This window comes from Triturus cristatus, chromosome 4_2 (assembly GCF_964204655.1).
Source record: "Triturus cristatus chromosome 4_2, aTriCri1.1, whole genome shotgun sequence".
Lineage (NCBI taxonomy): Eukaryota > Metazoa > Chordata > Amphibia > Caudata > Salamandridae > Triturus > Triturus cristatus.
Window position 1 is genome coordinate 649,712,619 of NC_140586.1, and position 15,793 is coordinate 649,728,411.

Here is a 15,793-nt window from a genome sequence, read left to right on the forward strand (position 1 = left end):
ATCATCTGGTGGCATTCACAGAGAAGTGGGGGTTGGGGGGTGGGAGGGATATCATTCATCATTGTCTTAGTCACACTGCGCCAGGGATCTGAAAGGCTTTGGATGGTTCAGTGTTGTGGGATCAGACAGCAAATGCAGGGTAAGGGGGTTAAGATCTTAAGGATAGGGCACCCAGTTCTGAGAAGGTAGTGGAGTAGGGCTTTGGGTTGCTCTCGTTTGTGGGCTTCATTTTTCTAATGCAGACTCTGCACCTATATGATCCCAGTCCAGTATGGCGTCCTCTAGGAGTGGTCTGACCTGCTCCTTCCAGATTATGAATCCTGATTAGGAATGACAGTTTGAAAGGCCTGAGATAGAGAAGCGTATTGCCTCACAACATTTTGAGTTGGTGGGTTTTCTGTTCTTCCTTGCAATTGCCACCCAGCTCTCCCTTGCTCCAGTTTGTTTTCCTCTCGCCCCTTCCTTCTGGTTAGAATGGCCAAGTGTTAGTCTTTGTTGTTGGTGCTTGTGTGTTTTTACAGTTATCAATTGTTTCCATTGGGGCTAGTCTTATTCACTTCCTCTGGGCCAATATTCCCCAAAGCTTCATAAGAGGTTGGTAATATTCAAATGTTTTTTCCTTTAATTGTTTTATTGTTTTTTTATTTACAAACTGTAATATTTTTTTTGTTAACGTCCCCTGAATTTCTACTCCAGTCCTAAAGTGTACCTTCTGTTTCTGCAGTTTTGGCCCATTTTCTCTGTTTTGTACCCCGTGTACCGGAGACCATTTATTTCCTATTTCATTATTTATACATATTGTGTACTGAGAGACCTCTGCCTGCTGGAACACTGGGTGTTTTCAGAGCTGTCCTCTTCCCATTTCAGAAATTACTAACAATCAGCCAGCCCTTTAAGGGAACACGCAGACAAGACAGTGTCTTTAGAGGGTATAAGTAGCAGGAACGCCACCTGCAGAGCCCATCCTGTGATATGCAACTATTTAACTGGGCAGCCCAGCTCATCACTATTAAAACAAGTCTTTAGCAAAAGAGACAACCCTCACCACAGATTAGAACTTAAACTATTTGAAGGCTGTTAAACGGTTGGAATTTCTGAATTGTTCCATGATTCCCTATGAACTTTCACAGTTACTAAGGTAACCCTGGAATGCTGCCATCTCACTTTATGGTGGCTGGGTTGATAGGCTAGACACAAAAGAAACCCGTTATGATAGAGAATGTAGCTTGCTAGCCCCTGTGCATTTATCTGGATTCAAGATATAGGACTTGATATGGATTTTTTGTCGTGGGGAAATTTGGGAAATATACTGTATGGAGGCTTTTGAGGAATTGAAAGAGTAATTTCATCGTTTACGACCGATACAATTTCAGCATGCTCTGGAACAATACAGAGTGGAGCTACCCACTCTCCCACAGATTAACCCTTCAGAGGCCAAATGAATTCCAGAGCAGTTAGGTAAAAATGCCATCTATTGAACACATAATTTGCCGGTGGTAAATACCGCTGATGCCCCTAGACAGCTATGTTCTTACTGAGAACAAGATCTAAGGCCCCTAGACAAAGTCAAATGGAAAGAAGGAAAGATGGCTTCCAGAGAACTAACAATATCTGCACGCCTGTGACTCGTACAGCTAAAATATTTCATAAACATTTGTACAACCTGGAGAGGTTATGGAAGTGTGGAAATGTAGAAAAATTGTTATATGTACAACGTACATCGACAGATGTCTTGAGATGCTCATTAGATCTTAACCCGAAACTATGGATGCTGCAGATAATGGAAGATGTGGAAGTCTCCCCAGGCTCCCATACATTGCTAGGGGTGAGTCTCCACCTAGATAAATGAGATGTTGCATGCCACTGGAAAGAAGAAAAAGCCACCCGTAAGATGAATCTCTACAAGGCATGAATCATTTCCACCACTTTGAAGAAGCTATTTATAGTTGTAGGGGATTCCCATAGAACACAGTAATATATTGGTGTATTGGTAGTTACTTTCAAGGGTCTGGGTCTTCAACTGTTGCAGTCACCCATTATTGACAAAACATAGAGCATAGAGTCGGTTGTTAATATCTTACAAAAATGTTCTTTATTTAAATGTGCTACATAAGCTTTATCAAATGTCCTGTGACAGTTCTGGCAGTCTTTGATGCGTTTTAACAGTGAAAATCAATATAATTTATTTAGTGTATGAAAAAAAAGTTTACATCTTTTGTATTGAGTCCAAGTTAATCAGATCGCATACACAGTACTGCTGAGAGAAAGGTAAATGAAATGTAATTGAGGACACAGCCCCTTTGACCAGCACAGGGGGCGGGGGGAGCATAAACATTGGTATATCTATCTGGGATGGATCAGCAGAGAGAGATAGGTGCCATACGGAGGATACAAAAAGAATTTAACAAACAATTCATAAAAGATTTAAAAAGAAAAAAAAACTTTCCACTTCAAATTTCAATCATTTTGACTAGCACAATGACCCTAGTTAGGAAAAACACAACATTACATATTTGTATGTGCACTACTACTTGAATTATGAAAAAACACATACTTGCACTGGAAAACATGGTAGGGTTTCTTATTGATTCAGTTTCACTGTTTTTGACAAAAGATACACCACAATTCAGTCACTCCTTTCACATAAACCCCTTGCTCTTCACATATCCCCCGTTTACCCACACTGAAGCTTTTTTTAGGGATTGCTGCTATCCCCCGCTCCACATTGTGAGCGATTTATGGCCTCTTATAATGTGTCGGCATCTCTATTCTATATTCTGTTGAAATTAGTCCGAGTTGGAGCAAATGATGAGTGGCAGTTAAAGGCAGTGCTCCTCCTATATTTGCGTGCATTTCTTTCCAATAAACCTGTTCTTTATAGCCCTCAAGTTGACAGAACTCATCATTGTCAACAAGCATGGTTGTATGAGACACAAGGCTACCTTTTTTTTTTAATTGTATTTTTACATTTTCCAGTACATAAACAATCAAACAAAGTCAGAAGTTCATCAGTGGGCTTACAAAATACAAGTTGGCAGCACAGCAATACATACTAGTCAGCAATGGGCGGGAGCATATTCGAAACATCAATAGAATCACATAATTAACAGAATGACAAATTTCAGTACAATACATTAATCATCAGTCATGGCAAGCTAATAAGACGTTAATGGACCCCATATATCACAAGGTTTAGAGGTGCTGGGGAGTTCCTCAGCATAGCAAGTAAGCTGGTCACGGCATTACACCAAATCCTGTAGCCATTGTTTATGCGCCGGTCTAACACCGCCATAGCGACCCTGTGCTTAGCCAGTAGCAGCGCCACTGCCGTCAGCCTCCTAACCGGAGCCCGTATAGTGGATACAAGTCCCAGTAAACACATTTGCGGGGTGCATGCCACGGGCGTTTCCACCATTTCTGTCAGACTTCGTGTAACTGTTCCCAGAATTCTGGGACTTTCGGACAGGCCCCGGCTAAATGTTGAAAATCTGCCTGAGGGGCATGGCACCTGACACAACTGGCAGAGTCTTTCAATCCATATTTATGTTGTAAAGCAGGCGTATAATACACTTGGTGCAGATTTTTAAAATGTATCAATTTAAGATTACCATTGGCAGTGAGCCGTTCTGTCAGTTTACAACTTTCATGCCAATCTTCTTCGGACAACGGGTCAGGAAGACTTGAATACCATTTTGCCAGTGATGCTGCTCCTGTAACTAACCCCTCGCTCTGCGAGGTGTGGTATAATCGGGTGATAAGGTGTGATTTCGTTTGAGTAGCGTATATAAGGGGCAGTGCATCTAGTGTCGCTGGTGCCGTCGCAAATTGCGGGTACAGTGTACTCATCGCAGCTCGCAGTCTGACACAAGGCTACCTTAATGCTGAATTGGTAAAGTGTTGTGGATTGCCAACATCAAGTATTCACACTCCAACGTAGGCAAAAGTAGAAAAATAGTTGAACTGTGTATGGGTTAGATTTACTGTTCCTTCTCCGATCTTAGCAACCGTAGGAAAAGTATTGGACTTTGAAGGGGTCAAATTTACTAAGCTCACTGCAATATTAGCAAAAGTAGGGAAAGTAATGGACTCTGGAGGGGTTATATTTACTATTCTCTCTCCAATCTTCGCAACGGTAGTGAAAGTGTTGGACTTTGAAATAGTCAGATTTGCTATTCCCATTCCAATCTGAGCAACAGTTGTGATAGTTTTGACTTTGGCGTAATTTGGTTTACTATTCCTATTCTAATCTGAGCAACAATAGGGGGAGTGTTGGACTTTGGAAGGGTGAATTTTACTATTCCTAAGCCAATCTTAGCAACAGTGGGGAAAGTGTTGGACTTTGGAGGGGTCAGATTACTATTCCCACTCTGAAAATTTTAAAAGAAAGCATTTAAATACAGGCCAAAAAATAAAAATTTTAAATAATAGAAATGTGAATTATATATAATACAAAGAACATTATAAGTAGTAAATATAAATATTATATTACAGATAAAGCTAATTCCTCAGTTACAAATATTTTACATCAAAACACTTCCCACCCTCTTACTACAAAAAACACAAGTGAAATAAATACAAATATTTTAAAATTGTTTTTTGTAATATTATATTACAAATTAAATACAATGAATACAATTGATAAATATGAAAGTGATCAACACAATAAAAAGCAATACATTAATCAACCATTCAACACTAAATTAAAAATCAACAAATACTTAAAAAACCGAATAGTACATCTACACTATTATCAATTAAATAAATAAAAAATGGAGTAAGTAAAAACATACTGCCCAAATATTCAACAACCCCCTTCTAGTTTAAGAATTTCTAATATAAGTTTAAAAAAATGTAAATACAAATTTACCAAATATACTAAAACAAATTAAACCTAAATATTATTACAATACTAATAACTTGTAATATTGACATAACAAAATACATCAAACTAATTACAAAACAATATTATATGCAACTATATTAAAAACAATGTTATACAAAACGTTATTAAACAATAGACAATACCTAAAATATGATATTCTTAACACAGTAATAAGTCCTTTGACATCTTGGTCTTGATGTTTTTGATTTGAGATTTTGGTTGAACATCCTATCAGGTAATGTCTTTTCATCGCCATATTGGTATTGTACCACATTTCTGTGGCTTTCTTGGGGTGAAACCCATAGGCATTGTACGGTGTACCCAAGTGGATGGAATGGCCATCAACATGATTTAGGTTTCAATTCAGCTTGAGTAGAATTTGATGAGCACACTGAACATCTCCTGCAGGCTCCAGGTCTGTTGCCCTGAACGGACATTATCTAACAGCTTCACCATAAACTGCTGCCTGCTAAAGACCTTGTGAACGCCTGGTATGTGAAGCACTGTGGTTCCTCCAGGTCTTAGGTTTTCAGCCCAAGAAAAGTAATAGGATCTGGTTTTTTGCTGCATTAGATGGATCAATGTGCTAAAATCCTTTTCTAAGCAATTTTTGCTTACAATTCTCCCCCAAAACATGTTTTACAGTAACCTCAGTTTTCTGTGTATTTTATTATTTGGCCCAAAACGTATTGTATCACATTTTTTATTTTGTTTCTGTGTAATATCTGTATTTTCATATCTCCTCCCACATAACGGTTTAAGGTCAACAACCTTGCGAGTTACCCCTAAACAAGTGAATACCAATACACCTAAAAGTTCATTTATCTTGCCAATCACACATTAAATTGATGCATATCCATTTCAAGCAGTCTTTTATAAACTAACTGAGATTATGGAAATTATTTTCGTTTTGAATTGCTTTTTTATTTGTATTTCAAATTTAGTGAAATATTTAAGATTTTAATAAAATGGCTAGACATATTTTCTTACATTACTAGTTGTTAAAAACTCTAGCTTATAAATCTTTGTTTTCAAAATAGAAAACCATTTTGCTAAATGACGATTTTTTGAACTAGAGTGCAATGTTAAAATTGGTCTAAAGTTATAGAGGTAAATACATATTTTGGCAAAAAATCCCCTACAGGTATTAATGAGATGAAGTGCGGTTTCAGAAGACTGGAGGCAAAATGGACATTCTGAGGGTGGTGACCTCCTTATTGGCTAGCTAAAGGATTACAAAAAAAAAACATATTGGAGGGGGAGAAACAATTTCCTCCTAGTACGGTTAAAGCTTCTAACAAAAAAACTGTCATTGGTGCTGCCGTCCTTTACCAAGCCAAATGCCAATGTTCAAGTCCAGTTGCATTCCTGGATAAAGCAAAGGCCTTTGATGGGCTGGTCATAAGAAATGTTGAAATTCACAGAACCAGGACTAAACAGCCCTAGTTCAACAAGTGGGCATTTGGATTATTAAAATCCACTGGTGTTGCTACTTAACAGACTCGCTGAGGACTGCCCTTGTTTTACTAGATTACTTTGAATATGGAAAATGTGTTGCAAAACGAAAGCACAGTTGTAGTGGAAACGTTAGGGCTGATCATCATCTGTGGAAGGAATCTTATATGTATTAAAAAATGCATGTGCCTAATCTAAATTAATCATCATCTAGGAAGTGGTATTCTGTTGTAAAAAAAATATAAACAGGTAGCGTTTCCGTAAAGACGTAGGGAGTGGCAGGATGAAAGTTGAAAAGCATTGCTGTGCCTCGGAAGAGGGTTATAACATTGTTTATACATTTTCTTCAGAGTTTTATACAGTGATGTTGGGTTTACTTCCAACTGCTTTGAAAGCACCAGGTTTGGGCTCTGTGAAAGGCACTTTAGAGGGCTACGTGGAGCACAATATACTGTTTAGTTTTTCTTGTTTGTTGACCATATTAGTTTTGGGAGTCATATAGGTTGTTTTCAACTTCAGGTTATTTTACTATAGGTGCTCTTTACCACAGTACAGACTTAAATAAATATTTTAAACCTGGTAACTGGCAGCTTTTGGATTGGTTGATAAGGTTGTTTTATTTAGCATCCTCACCCTTCTGCTCACTGTTCCTTTTCTCCTTTTCAATAAGCTAGATTTAGTAAGCTAGATTTATTGGATAGGTGCGTAATTTCTTACATCTTTGTCACTTTCCTTGGGTACCCTGCTTCTCCCCATTATTTCACCTCCCCCTAACCCCCCCACCCCTCAACATAGTGATCATTTTCTTACCCTGTGTTGATGAATTACTGTATTGATCAAGGTCTTTATTGATCAATGTTAGTTGCCCACAGTACATAGCATTGCTGGAAAATTTGTATTTTTCCATTCAACAAATGTTTGTAAAACCTAACCAACATCTACTTTGTACAGGGGTCGCAGTTGAGCCCTCTACATGTAATGACACACGAGTGTTTCATCTTTCGTTGAAGAAGAGGGCTTAGTGTATAAGATTAAGGTCTATAGAAGGTCAGAATAAAAATGTGTTACCTTTGATGTTTAGGTTTCTGTTTAGTTATATTTAAATCAAAGGTTTAAGTTCTTAGTACTTCATATGCAAATTGATGTGCACCTTAGAATGCTTGGTGTGCAACATACAGGTTCTTCTTCATAATACCAAGAAAGAAGTGCATTCATATAGAACTGATTTGGGAACTCGTTTTCCGTCCAAATGTCTGTTGGTTTTAATGAGACGCTGAACAATGGTGCCACATGAGCTAGTGTAGTGTGTTTTAAACTGGATCATTAGTCTACAGCTTTTCCATTAATCAGTAACTCTCTTGTCTTCCAGAAAGAGCGCTTCTACGATGGCCACTGCATGCTGATGACGCCATCTTGCACAGAGCTGGCTGATCTGATGAAACAGTGCATGAACTACGATCCCAACCAGAGACCCTTCTTTCGGGCAATCATGCGAGACATTAATAGACTAGAGGAACAAAGTAAGCCTCAGTTTCTTAATTCATAAAACATTTTTAAAGATATAGTAAAGATGGAGTGTACTTTTCAATATGTGCATATATATTGTAGGTGAATGCAATCCATTAGCCCTCACACAGATAGATCTATTAGTACCAGTGTCATGCCATTATCCTCTTCACATAGTGAGAGTAACACATATTCTTTTTTTTTTTTAATATGAACAACGTTATTGGCATTTGCCTCAATATAAGTACTGACCAAGCAATGGGTAAGTAGAAATACATTATACATGGTCATAGAGAAACACTTTTGATTACCTGCCATCCTTTCTACACTTCTAACATTATAACATTGAACTCACTTTCTTACATGAGTCCTCTCTTTTATGTTGTTGGTCCTTACTCCCATCTCCTTCCTGAATTTCTTCTGGTTTCTTCACATCTGTGTTCCAAACTATCCAACGACCCGTTCATTTTGCCAATTTGTTTTCACCCAAGCAAACAAAAACCTTACTGTCTCGCTACGCATCCCTGTGCATCCCGCATATATATCATCAAAACAACTTTGACCAAGATTCTTTTTTAACTCCTTTTAGCCATTGCATAACACCAAATTTCATTAAGTTACACTGCTCTAACATAGCTCTAGTTACCTCTCTATGGCTGCTTAGCTAAATAGAAGGCTTGGCTGGCTCTTGGGGAGCTGCTAAGCAAGACTTTGCAGAGGAACTGGTATACCCAAGTCATCACTCACCCATTGAAGTTTCTTCCCTGTGCTACAAGTGATTGTGGCCTCAGCAGATTGGGAGGGTGTAAAAATGTGTATGAGACTTAATGGAGCTTGACATTGGATAGAACAAGAGGAGCAGAAGAGAGATGTGTGTGAAATAAGGAAGCATGACATTGGGTTGCACAAAAGGGGCTGAGAAGAGGTGCGTGAAAGCGATAAGGGCCTGTGATATGAGGTAGCACAAAAGGGGGCTAATAAGTGATATGTGAGAGTGTTAAAGATACTTTATCATCGGGTTGCACAAAGGAGAGTTGAGGGAATATTTAAGAGGGATAAGCGACCTTTACATAGGGTAGTGCAAAGAGTGACTGGGGAGCGATGTGTAAAAGGTATGAATGAACTAAAATGGCACAAAAGGAGGCTTGGGAGAGATATGTGAGTGTATTAGGACTGACGAGGGTTGTGTGAGGGACCTTAAGCCAGAGAGGAGGGCCAGATTCATGAGAAGTTGAGTCCTGGTTTAAGACAGATCTAATATTGTTTTAAACCAAGGCAAAACTCTTTGTAAATCCTGCCTTCATCCCGGTCTTAAGACTGTCTTAAATCTAGGTTGTAGTAGTTCAGCCAAGGTGTGTTAGACGTTACTGTGGGGCCAGGGACTAAAAGGCCATGCCAGACCCACATATCAGTATCTGGCACCCTGCAATAAACGAACAGGGCAAGCTTTCTTGCAAATCTATAACTAGATTTTGCAGCATGTGCATTGGTGCTGAAAAGAAGTGCTGGGCTACAGGAATACGGTCCCTTCTTTGCCTCCTCTTCTCCAAGGTCCTGAGTCCAACTGGTCTTTTTCCTAGTCCTTAGTGCTTGTGTGTGCATGGTAACCCAGTAGCTTTTACCTAAACAGTGATTACCATATAGTTATTGATTTTGGATTTAAGTCTTTCATAGTGTTCATACACCAAAGCGTATAAGGGCCCTTTAACCCTTTGGGTGCCAGGCCTTTTCCCCCTCCTGTGCCTGGCGTTTCCCTAGTGGGTGGGTGTCATGACGAGATAGTCTCATCATGAGCACAGCGCGACTGTGCTCCATGACGAGACCATCTCGTCATGGGCACATAAGAGGTTAAATATTCCTCAAAGATCAACATTGTTGCGATGAATAAGAAGTAAAATAAATAAACTGTCCGTAAAACAGCATAGAAATTAGATGTAAGGGGTTTGTTGCAAAATGCATGCAGTACTACTAATTGCAGGTAGTGATATCTATTTCATGATACGCTTGACGGAGATGAAAAAGACATGTATTTATGCAGCTTTTGAAGCTGGATAGTTTCACCATGTTTAACAAAATACACTATCTCTGCAGGAGTCCTCACCCAGGACAGTCTACCAAGTTTAACAGTGGAGATTTTCTACCTAAAACTAAATGCAATGATAGAACAGTGTTAGAAATCTTAATCGCCACTGTTTGTGGAAGCACATATAGACTATTGGATAAGATTAACTCTGCACAGCATCACATATATTGTAAATATGCAATCATATTCTCTTATAGTACTGACGAAAGCCAGATCAGGGATGGGTACATGTGCACATTATACAGAAAAAAATTATACTTTTTTTGACAGTGCAGATTGTGTACAAAGGATAACATATGAGATGGAAATGTTGCCCGATTCCTTTTATTTTATTACACATTTTTTGTTTAAATCAAATTAAAAGAAAAACCTCTGTGCTCACACATATACCAAGAGCTGAAACTGCAGTAGATTGGGCTTATGTGCAGGGCAAAGACAGTTCAAGGCTTAATTCAGGAATGGTCTGTGATAAAATGTGAAAAATAGTACAGCCATATGGCAGATTAAGAAATTCTTGTACAAAAGTTCACGATCAAATGTGTTCTCCCAGTGTTAAATGCTGGATGTATGTGTTGACACAGTGAAAAGAGATGTCTTTCTGAAAGAAGCACTAGTTTGCTCACGCGAGACAGGGATGTTTGTAGAAGGAGATACAAGCCTTCTCAGGACAGACTCCAGTAGGTGACGTAAGTTCAGGTCTTGGAAGTTTGCACATTTGTTAGATATTCTGTCTAACCAGGGTGCATCTTTAACGAGTTGAGCTGTAATTCCTGGTTAAGGGGGCCAAGTAGATGGTACGGACCTGTTGTTACCGTGCAGACTTGGCTGTGTAGCTTTATCCACGTTTAATGCCATACATTCATGGCTGGATCTTTGATAAGCTGTTAGATAGTTGAATAGCTTGAGACAGGGCCTCTTTCTGTCCTAGGGTTATGATTTGCTCTGTATTATAAGTGATAATTATACATTTCGAGTTGCATATTTGGCTATCACCTGCTAGTGGCTATCTGTGCAGATTGAAGAGCAGAAACTTGAGAGACTACACCAGGGGTGTATCTTAATTTCTGTTTATCGGTTGGTGTGTGCCAAATATTTCCCAACAAACACCACTGTATACCCATTCGAAAAAGATGGTGTGCCCATTGTAGGGGGACGGTGAAGGGTATCCGGAGTGTGTATGGGTAGACGATATTCTGTAACTGACGATCCCCAAATCTATTCAAGTATTGCGGTCTCTGCATTCTACTTAAAAAATAATTGAGAATAACTGTCAGGAGTCAGTCACACAAACTCTGGAAACAGAAATGCGTTTCCAAGCTCCTTGTCATGAGCGCCTTTGCCTACAGAAAGTGCTGCCTTTGGCAAGATTCTCAGACTTTTCGGACAGTCAAGAGATGTACGACTAGGGGCTGCTTTGAGAAAGTGAGGCAGATCGCTTAAGTTGACGTCCAGAGACTGAGTGGCAAGGTGACCCTCCAGATCTATGGAGAAATCAGGTTGATGGCCCACGCTATACATTAGCTGTCCTAGGTACTTTTGTAGGGGTGAGGGCCCAATGGGGCACTTCACAGGAGAAGGGGAGAGTCGCCTATTTACACTGCTGGAGTCCTACAGCTGAACTGGCAGGTGCAGTATTGCCTGCTCAGGACGGCGCCTCTTGGTTAAAATGAGCCCATGCTGAAAGTTCTTTCATCCCCCTTCCGTTTATGGTCACCCAGGACCTCGTCCACTCTGCGTAGCATGGACGACTATTGTACCAGCTGTGTGCCTAATGTTTGGCCTACAACACTATTGGGACTTTACAACTGGATTGAAGTCCAGGGCCACTCTGTCAGGTGCCCCTGGCAAGAGTGCAGCATTGTTGGCATACTGTCTTTGCCACAAATCGCAGATTGAGCATGAGATATATTCTTGAAAGGAAGCAGCTGATAGTACTCTGTGAGATATAGTGAAAGGAGAAAGGGCATTGATGGCTTCCATTAACAGACTCCACAAGAAAGTGGATGGCATAGGTAACAGTGGCAGGGAGCAAATTGGAGGCTCTCTTGGCAAGAGTGTAGCAGAGGTGTCAGTCGGTGAGGACTGCTGGAAATGACTTTTTTTTGTGTGTGTGAAATCGATAGCAGCAAAATACATACCGACATCCATCACTAATTATTACAACCCATAACAAAAAACATGGTCCTACATGATATACCATTACATCAAAATAACTTAAAACATAACACATTTTATTTGGCCATAACACATTATCCTGCCATATAATCTCTCAAGGCCCCCCAAACCTGTAGCCCCAATTTTCTTTTTCCTTTAACAGCATATAGACTGTATTCCATATTAAAAACATTAAACAACTTGGCACGCCACATTTGCTGTAGCCAAAAGGACGCTATTGATATCCGTGCCACCGCCGTAGCCATAAAGATTAAGTAGCGGTATGTATACATTGGTTTCCCCTGGCGCAGTTCTTCCCCAATCCCTAACAGCATCATAGATTGAGAAATGTTAACAGGGGCCCCCGTGATTTCTGACAGAAATCTATCTATAGATTCTATCAAAGAGTTTAGAGCAGTGCAGGCATAAAAAAACATGAAGAATATCTGCGCTATCTGCTCCGCACCGAAAACAGTTTCCATCATGCTGGCCCCCCCACTTCATCATCTTGGCAGAAGTATGCTACACATTAATTAGCATTTTATAATGTTGACTTTTTAAAGTAGCTGTCATTAAAATCCTCCCAGACAAATCAATCGATTTCTCCAATGAGATTTTGGGGTTTCCCAACCAGGTTCCCCATTTAGTATTATATTTTTCCAAGTCATCTGTTCTTCCCTCTAACAGTATTTTATATATTAGCCCAATATTTCCCTGTCGTCTAATGATTTCAACAATTTTAAAAGTGTTAGAACAAATTGGATGCTTTCCCAAAAAATCCCTTACTTGCGAAAACATAAAAAATTGGGTTAAAGATACATGATCTTCCTCTGCCAACTCTAAGAACGAATATAAACTCCCATCCCTATGATACATGTCGCCAAGTCGGATAATGCCTTTCTCTCACCAGGTTGCGGCCACATGATCCCAGAAGATCGAAGGTAGCAGTCCAGTGGCATCAATGGGTGTATAAACAGAGAGTGCAGGAATCTTAAAGCTTCTCCGAACTATGTTCCGTTTAACACTTTAAAGTGGGTTATTTTAATATAACTGCCATCGAATCTCTTAAACAAAAAAATGCTTCACCTCAGGGCCCAGAATCATCTGGTAGATTGAAGGGGCTTCAGCCGCATTGCTAACCTCTTCCCTGGTCAACAAAATATGTGCATTAATCAGAATACAAGCATAGTAATAAAAAGCAAAATCAGGTACAAACCACCCTCCTCTTTCTCGAGAGAGGGTCATATATCGCGCAGCTTTTCGAGGTTTCCCTGGGGCCCACATGTATATGGCACAGGGTGATTGTAAATATTGAATTTGTTTGCCTGGTACCTCCAAAGGCACTGCCCTAAAAAAAATACATAACCCAGGGCAAAACATTAATCTTTAATACATTGGCTCTGCCTACTAATGACAAATACAAGTTCTCCCACCTTTCAAGCGACCGTTTTACTCCCACAATAATATCGCCCCAATTGACCTCTACAATCTCTTTTTACAGAAGTGCTTATCTTAATACCCAGATATGTGGCTTCACTGACCACCCTAGAATCACCGTCCATTACTTGGCTCGAACATAAAATTTGTGTTTTGCCTGTGTTTAATTTATATCCAGATGCCGCCCCAAATTTATGCGCTAAATTTTCTATTTCGGATACTGCAAGGTGTGGATTGGAGGTAACAATTGCGATGTCATTGGCATATGCCATTACACAAAACTGATCTTGTTGTACAGTAAAAGGTATAATCTTTTTACTCCGTTCTAACAATAATAAAGGGGTTAATGTACAACGAAAATAAAAGGGGTTAGCATGGGCACCCTTGTCGTGTGCCTCTAGAAATTGCGATAGTCTCAGAAAAGTGTCCCATTGAGCATATTTTCACCGTGGGGAGGTGGTATAGGGCCTGTAAAGCATGAATATATCCCTGCCCAAACCCCATTTGTTGTAAGACCCGCCATAGAAAATTCCAAGACCCACGGTCGAATGCTTTTTCAGCATCTAGTAAAATCAGCCCCAATTCTCTAGCTTCTACCTGTGCTATATCAAAGAGAATCACTAATCTACTCACATGATCTACAGCCCCCCTTCCTGGTATAAAACCATGTTGTTTTAACCCCTTCAGTGCCCATGATGAGCTGGACTCGTCATAGGCTGCGGTGGCGCTGTGCCCATGAAGAGTCCAGCTCGTCATGAACTCCGCCCGCTAATACAAAGCGCGGCACTGGGCGGGGAAAGGGGCGGGCATGCAAGGGGTTAAGGATACCAAGGTGTTATAACTTTTGCCAGCCGCGTGGCCAGGATTTTTGCATAAATTTAACCATCGCAGTTAAGAAGGGAAATTGGAAGGTAGGACCCGGGTACCTCAGACGGCTTTCCCTTTCTCTTAAAAATACAGATATTGGCCTCAGCCCAGGATCGCGGTATCTCCCCTTTTTTGTGCCGTTTGAAACACCTTAAGCATATCCGATTTAACGTCTTGGAAGAAGGTATTAAAAATTTACAGCTGCCGTTTATCCGGTCCTGCAGCTTTCACTACTGCAAGACTACGAATAGCTTGTTCTAGTTCCCCCAGCGTGAAAGGCTCATCAAGCATCTCGGCATCCGCCTGATCCAATTGGCCCCAGGATGAGGCTGGAAGTCCGAGATCCATCAAAGAACACCCCATGTCCTGTCCTGTCCTGTATACAATTCTGTATAAAAATCAATGAAAACTTTAAGGATTTCCTGGGGGTCAAACACCATGGCCCCCCCCACCGCATTTTTAATCCCAGTTATTCTTTGTTCGGCCTCCTTTATGCGTAATTTCTGGGCTAAACACCGTCCAGTGGCCTTCCCGTATTCATGACACTCTTTTTTATCAGTTTGATATTTTATGGCAATTTCTTTGCTCCATTATAAATTTATTTTAGCCTTACACCTAGCTAAGTTATTCTGTAATGCTGCAGTTTTATGTCCTGCAGCTAGCCCACTAGCCAATTCCTCTTCAGCAGTCTTAAGTTCATTATATAATACCTGCAATGCCTGCTTAGCTAGTTTTTGTTTATAAAACCCATAGCTCTGAGTTTCCCCTCTAAACCCAGCTTTTACTGTATCCCAGATAACCCCCCAAGACACAGAGTGCCGATTAATCTGAAAGAACTCCTTTATCCAGACCTTCATATGCTCAATAAAAATACCATCCAGCAAATGCTTTCTATCAAAAGTGAAAGCTCTCGGGGCTACACACCTCCCAAATGCTGGAATTTCTGCTAACACTGGTGCATGATCCTATGTCACCCTTGGATACACACAGATTTTAAGCACTGTAAATAATAGTGAGGACAGAAAACAATAATAGAGACGTACAAGCCTATTGTGTGGGTGTGAGTAAAACATATATCCTGGGTCTTGCCTATGCAAATTACTCCAGGCATCCATCAACCCGTGGTCAGTTAACAGTTGACATAAGGCCTTGCATACCCTGGGTTTCCTGCCTTTATAGTTCCGCCCACAGTTTTGGAAATCTTCATACGTCATATTTATATTAAAGTCCCCACCGACAAATAACGGAGTGGGCCATGTAGCTAGCTTGCCATTTATATATTCCAATATCGGGGCTTCATCGAAGTTGAAGCCATATACTGGTACATAGGGTAAGTGGGTAAGTGTTACTTCCCCTACCCTACATTCCACAATGGCCCACCGGCCATACATATCAGCCAGTATATGTAC

At 40.2% G+C, this 15,793-nt stretch overlaps 1 protein-coding gene across 5 annotated transcripts in view; it reads left to right on the plus strand.

The window, feature by feature from the left end:
• Positions 1 to 15,793, plus strand: part of JAK1 (Janus kinase 1) — a 647,675-nt gene that overhangs the window by 470,386 nt on the left and 161,496 nt on the right. For all 5 annotated transcript variants that reach the window (XM_085602371.1, XM_085602373.1, XM_085602374.1 and 2 more), the window contains one exon: positions 7,707 to 7,857. In XM_085602371.1, the coding sequence (XP_085458497.1) occupies positions 7,707 to 7,857 (151 nt within the window). The remainder of the gene's footprint in view (positions 1 to 7,706; positions 7,858 to 15,793) is intronic.